This window comes from Cynara cardunculus, assembly GCF_001531365.2.
Source record: "Cynara cardunculus var. scolymus isolate 2C chromosome LG 1, CcrdV1, whole genome shotgun sequence".
Lineage (NCBI taxonomy): Eukaryota > Viridiplantae > Streptophyta > Magnoliopsida > Asterales > Asteraceae > Cynara > Cynara cardunculus.
This window is the reverse complement of record NC_037528.1, coordinates 12,696,850-12,703,188: the sequence shown is the minus strand read 5'-3', so window position 1 is coordinate 12,703,188 and position 6,339 is coordinate 12,696,850. Positions and strand designations below refer to the sequence as shown.

At 32.9% G+C, this 6,339-nt stretch overlaps 1 protein-coding gene across 3 annotated transcripts; it reads right to left on the bottom strand.

The window, feature by feature from the left end:
* Positions 1–1,731: 1,731 nt before the first annotated feature.
* Positions 1,732–5,834, bottom strand: LOC112516513 (plant cysteine oxidase 2-like). Of its 3 annotated transcripts, none has more exons than XM_025123600.1 (6): positions 5,667–5,834; positions 5,117–5,294; positions 4,010–4,128; positions 3,671–3,836; positions 2,201–2,425; positions 1,732–2,121 (listed from the first exon to the last, which is right to left on the bottom strand). In XM_025123600.1, exons 2-6 carry the CDS (start codon positions 5,280–5,282, stop codon positions 1,994–1,996), a joined length of 804 nt encoding a protein of 267 aa, XP_024979368.1. In that variant the 5' UTR covers positions 5,283–5,294; positions 5,667–5,834; the 3' UTR covers positions 1,732–1,993. The 3 variants fall into 3 exon arrangements, with proteins under 3 accessions (XP_024979368.1, XP_024979377.1, XP_024979359.1); XM_025123609.1 differs by having other exon boundaries at positions 5,117–5,260; XM_025123591.1 differs by having other exon boundaries at positions 5,117–5,833.
* Between the last annotated feature and the right edge of the window lie 505 nt (positions 5,835–6,339).

Here is a 6,339-nt window from a genome sequence, read left to right as displayed (position 1 = left end):
TTAATGTAATTATTTTTTTGCAAATGTAAGTAATTTTTTGTTATATTTGTTTAATTTTATAGATTTAAATACTTTTTGGTTCAAAAAATATTTAGGGACTTAATCGTTCAAAATATGAATGTTTATTGGGGGTTTTTTCGGACTTTTGTCACTATTTTACCACTTTAACTAGTTGTACAAGTCATAAGAATGTATTCAACAGGTTTTAAAAAAGTCCAAGGAGTTAATTAACATGTTTTAGATTGTCCAATGACTTATTTGTTCCAAAAATTGTCCAATGAGTTATTTAATATGTTTTAAATTGTCCAATGACTTATTTGTTGCAAAGAATTATCTAATGAGTTATTTAACATGTTTTGGAATGTTCAATGACTTATTTGTTCCAAAAATTTGTCCAAAGACTTAATCATTCCAAACACTAAAGTCCATTGGGTTTTTTTAGACTTTTCCCATAAATAAATCATTTTACTTATTAGAAATGAGAAATTTTTAATGAATTCTCATATTTAATGAATACCATTTCATTATTCATTATTTAATTTTCAGATTCAAATGGGATTCAAATAATCATTTATTTTTCAAATTCAAATGACAATCATCAGGATTGTAACAAACACCAATAATTGTCGTATAAATTTGAAAGTAAACTATAGTTAATTAAAATGAAGTATTTTTTTCGTTTTATTGTTTTGTTGTACTTTTCTTTTAGTTTATCGATAAATGGAAAAAGAAATGGTAAATTTCTTTCATTTTACAAGTTCAAGAATTTATTTGTTCAAAAAAATAGTTTAAAAATGGTAAATTTCTTTCGATTTCATAAAGTTCAAGAATTTATTTGTTAAAAAAAATAGTTTAGAGACTTTTTTTTATTAACCTGAATATCCAACCCGCTATAGTTTAGAGACTTAATTACTTAAAATGTAATATTTTGCTTATTTTTTAGACTTTTTTTAAAATTAGTATCACTTTCTTAAAAAAATGCAATACGATGATTTAATGTATTTGTAAGAACTTTTGCATAACGATCAAATATTTAAAAGACTAGTTAACAAGACAAAGTAAATAAAAAATATCTATTGCAACACTAATATTTGTTTTTGAGTGCCATTTTACTATTCCACTATGTATTTCAAAATAATTACAATATTTAGTTTGATATATATTCTAACAAAATTATTTGTTTGATGATCGAATACACCATCTTGTCTTCCAAATTAATATTTTAACTAAGATGGGTGGGTGACAGTGACGACGACAGTATTGAGGTGGTGGGGTATGAATGGGTGGTGGTGTGATGGTAATAGTAGTATCATGGTGGTTGTGGCGAGGTGTCAACCATGAATGTGAACAATAATGGTAGTGGTAACGATAGAGGATGGTCGGTGGTGGCAATTATAGCAATGACAACGGTGGCGGCAATGAAGGTTTATTGGGGTGGGCAGTAGTGGGGGTGGTGGTGAAATCCTCAATCACGGAATCAGTAGAATCCAATCAATTCATTTCGTTAACCAGACATCATCATGAAATTTGGTCAAAAGAATGTCATGCCAATTTCATCAAATTCCACATAAATCAGATAGCACCTTACTAAAATCAGTTTCATTATATATCAAATGGTCTTTGGTTTAGCATATATAATATAAATGATTATATATATTTTCTTATAAAAAAAACACATGGTTCATTTGCAATGAAACCCTTTCCTAAATTAGAAATATAAAGAAAGCAAAATTGAGCAAAACCATGGAAATATGGACCCATTTATAACACCAACATGTCTCTATGTCTGTCTCAAACAATTCAAGAAAAGTACTCTTTCTTTCTTTCTTTCTTTCTATTCCCTCCCTTTTATAGCCAACACTTTCTCCCAATTGCTAAGATTTGAATCACCAAATTCTACATGAACCCTTTTCTATGGCTGTGCTCAAATTATGTACACCATCTTTACCCCAAAAAAAACAGAAAATACAAACACAGAGTTTTTAAATCCGCTTCATTTCTCGACGATTTTTGGTCCGTTGTAGATTGCTCCGATCACAGCTAACCCCTTGGGTTTCTCTATCTCTTCCAGCCATGCGTAGTCTTCGCTCTTCTCTCCATCATCCAACTTTTTATCGTCAGCTGTCACATGACCAAAAAGTTGCGACTTTTATGACTTTTTTATTGGTAAAAGAGAAAAGAAGAGAGTTTATGAGCGAACCTGAGAAATGAGCAAAAGGGTAAGTTTGATAGTATTGGCAGTGTCTGCCTTCAGGATCGTTGTATGGCGGGCCAAGAACATCGAGCACAGCACATGAGGTCAATGCGGTGAAGCAGTGCATGTTACCGCCATCTGTCGGATAAAGAATCGACGTGTTGCAAGGGGCGGTGAAGTCAGAATCAACCTTCAGTTTGGCCAAACGTACACTAACAGGTTTTACTTCAGCTGATTGTAAAACAGAGTGCATCAGTTTCGAGTTATGAATACAAAGTAAAGACAAACTTTACTGTGAGAAAATGTGAAACCATGAATACAAAGTAAAGACAAACTTTACTGTGAGAAAATGTGAAACCATGAATACAAAGTAAAGACAAACTTTACTGTGAGAAAATGTGAAACCATGAATACAAAGTAAAGACAAACTTTACTGTGAGAAAATGTGAAACCATGAATACAAAGTAAAGACAAACTTTACTGTGAGAAAATGTGAAACCATGAATACAAAGTAAAGACAAACTTTACTGTGAGAAAATGTGAAACCATGAATACAAAGTAAAGACAAACTTTACTGTGAGAAAATGTGAAACCTCATTAGATTACTCTCCAGAATAGCCCTTCTGGAGAGATGGGAGGTTCCGACATATATTGAGGAGAAATGGTCAAAGTCTGACCGATGTGGGACTCTTAACACACCAGTATGCCACTCCAACGGAGGCTGGACTGACACAAATTGTCTCAGAAAGAGATGGGGTTGGACAGGTACGGATTACCCAAGGTGTCGAGTCCATAAAGTGGCAAGACTTTTGCTCTGATACCATGTAAGAATAAGAGTCTGTTTGTTAGCACAGCTTAATGGGACTCGCAACTTATTCGTTGAGCCATATATGGTTGTTTGATACTGGCTTAATGATATAGAAAGTGACTTATTCAGTAAGCATTGAGGAGGAAGCTTTATGCAAAAAGTCAAGTTTTTTTTCTTCCAAATATGCTCCTCACGATTAACAAAACAAGCACTTTTCATCTATGAAAAAACTCTCCCAAACAAAAATCTTCCCAATCAATACAAAGATACTAATCTACACAGACACATTTATCCATATAGGACTATACGGAAAACCAACCAAATAGCCCCAAAGTGAAATTCCATACAGACTACGAATCCCACATTGTAGAGATGTGCATAAATAGACCATGGGCCAATCAGCTTGTAGCCAATTGGTTTAAAGTTGCAACCTTTAAAAGTTTACAATTTGTATTGCAAGAATCAAACCAAATACAGGGTTCTTTTCTAAGATTCGGATTGCCAAAAAATGGAAACTAATTCATGTTTTCATCATGCAAAAGGATGAAAGAAAATGCCTTTTTCGACCCTGTAGCACTTGATCAAGATAACAAGCTTCCAATTCCAATTGGCATATCTCAAGAAGAGATAGAAAAACAGAACACAAATGTCTCTAATTAAGAACTCACCCTCTGATGAATCCGCTTTAGGAGCAGATGATATCAAAGCGCCATCGTCCACCCAATCATAAGCTTTGATGTGCATGGTTCCAAAGAGAAGCTTACTGAAAACCGTCATCTGAGGATGATTATGGAGCGGGAGTACACCGAATGGTGGCAAGAGGAAAATTCCAATCTGCCATGGCAAATGGTACAAGTGAACCGCAATTTCCATATTTTTCCCTTAAAATTTGTGGGTTTTCAAGAGATTGTGAATCACCTCTAAATTTGAAACTAAATGGTGCAACTCTAAAAGCTATACGAACAAGTAGAAGAATAGAATATGAGAGATTACCAAACAAAACATACCGAAAACTTGTCACATTCAGAAAGGTGTAGATATGTAATTTTAGGAAATCCTCCTGTTTCTCTAATTCTGAAATAAGGCATATTAGGCCGTACACCAACGTCAAGTTGAGTCATCCCGTCTGAAAGAAGAGAAAAGAAGATCCAATCGCTATAATCCTTCAACGAGAACAAAGTAAAATCTTTGTGCATTTTACCCTACAATCTCATGATACTATCATCCACACATTGTCTTTGATACCCTTTGACAAACACTTTAAATACCATCTTGATTTTAAGCCTCATAATCGTGTTGATCTTGTTGTTTTCACAAGACTTAATCAAACTAGACATCAAAATCAGATCAAGAAAACCCGAAATAATCATCCTTTTTTAAAGATTAAAGGTTGATCTTAAACCTAATGCCTATAAAACATCTTATAGATAATCAAGATAAGTGATGGTAGCCTCTAATTTCATTGGAGTCCATACAGAAACAAAAATCCATATCAAGGGTTCTTGATACATTACTAAAACGTGTTAAATTCGACGTTATGCAACCATCCCAAACTCATTTGATTTGATAAGTGTCGAATGATTTGAATTTGCAGGCAATTTCATAAATAACATTAGAAGCAGATTGAAACAGAGTATCAAAGGTTTCAATATGTTCCATCATTTTCATGAACTCGTCCTTTCCATTAATTAGAATTACTTGTGATTTTTCAAAATTTCAAACCTAACACTATTCTAAATTCAAACTATAAATAGATATTGTCAGTTTTTTGGCTCCAATTATATGGCAATAAACTTGAAATATTTGACATAAATTAATTATTTATCAATTTTAAAAACTCAATTTTAACCCATTAAATTAAATTTACCCTGAAATCAAAAACTCAAAAGACACCAAACCCATGGATCAAAATGTATTATTTTCAACATTCACAATATATACAAAATCAAGAAAGAAACTTTCAAAAGACTCCATGTAGATCCAGTTGCTAAAAACTGCAAAGATTCATATATGAATATTGATATGAACCATGAATCATATCATCATAACCATTCTGATCAATGATCATAGTCAGCATCAGAGAGACAATATCCAAATTGGAAAGAAAAACTTACTTAAAATATCCTTTAGGCGTTCAATACCCTCATCAGATGGAACAACTCCAGGTCCACAATTGGCAAAGACTTCTTTGCACGTATCATACAGCTTCTGAACTGCTGTTATTTTCTTCTGCCTCATTCTCCTCTTCTTCCTTTCACCTGATACTTTCTCCATTCCCATTTGGTAACCAAACTTGCATGCAATAAAACCACCTTTGTGTGTGTGTGTATATATATATATATATAAAATAAATTATATATAATAATCCAATACCCAGATAAAAAAACAGCAATTTCGCCGGTAATTCGATAAGGGTATTTTCAAAAACTCACAAAAAAGGCGATAAAAGAAAAGGAAAAAGAAAAGATATAGCAACTGCTAACGATAGTCTGACATAACTCGATGAAAACACTAAATTACACGCATCAACCCAACGTTATACGGAAAACTGAAAACCTCCCACAAAAGCTAGAAACTTTTGATTTATCCACAGGGAGTAAAAATTACGATCTGGGTATCGAAGGGAAAGAGAAAAAGGAAGAGAATCAATGATGGAAATCGTACTTTGTTGTGCAGACATATGAGGGAAATGAGTGCATCTTTTAGGATAGTTACGATGCAACCCCTGAAGATGAAGATCAGGGTGATGGTGACGACGATTGAGAGTGCTTAAATGGGATGGATGAAAGAGGATGTTATTGTGTTGGTTGAAAAGATAGAGTTGATTTGGAGAAGGGGAGGGGAGGAAAGAAATACCAGGGGCCATGGTTTTGGTTTTCCAGTGGGCCGTTCCAACAGCGGATTCAGTTTTTATCGCTCACTTTCAACCTAATTAATTTTATTTATTTATTATTATTATTATTATCATCTTTGGATTATTTATTTAAAATTCATACTTTTGTTTGAAAAGCAAGAAGAAAAGGAGACAATTGTCATGGGGAAATTTATTCGGATCCAATTGTGTTTTAATCACCAAAAATAATATTTAAAATTACATAAAAAAAATTGGCTTAAAATTTGTTTTTAGAAGTTATATGTAATAATTTGATAAACTCATATATTTTTTTGAATGACTGATCGTATTTTAAAGAAAGGTTTTATTTATTTTTATGTTTTCAATGTTGATTTCACTTTGTTTAAAAACAACCTGTTCACCAACCTGAAACGGGTTGGGTTGGATTGGGTTGCCTTTTTGTTTGGGTTGAAAATTTTCACGCTGCCAACATTGGGTTGGGTT

What these genes read in the sequence shown, in the direction of transcription:
- LOC112516513 (XM_025123600.1), bottom strand. Translation starts at nt 5,282, where the DNA reads ATGGGAATGGAGAAAGTATCAGGTGAAAGGAAGAAGAGGAGAATGAGG. An exon ending in ACGCCTAAAGGATATTTTAA is followed by an intron (nt 4,129 to 5,116) that starts GTAAGTTTTTCT and finishes CTCTTCTTTCAG; the next exon opens with ACGGGATGACTCAACTTGAC. An exon ending in CCCTTTTGCTCATTTCTCAG is followed by an intron (nt 2,122 to 2,200) that starts GTTCGCTCATAA and finishes GTCATGTGACAG; the next exon opens with CTGACGATAAAAAGTTGGAT.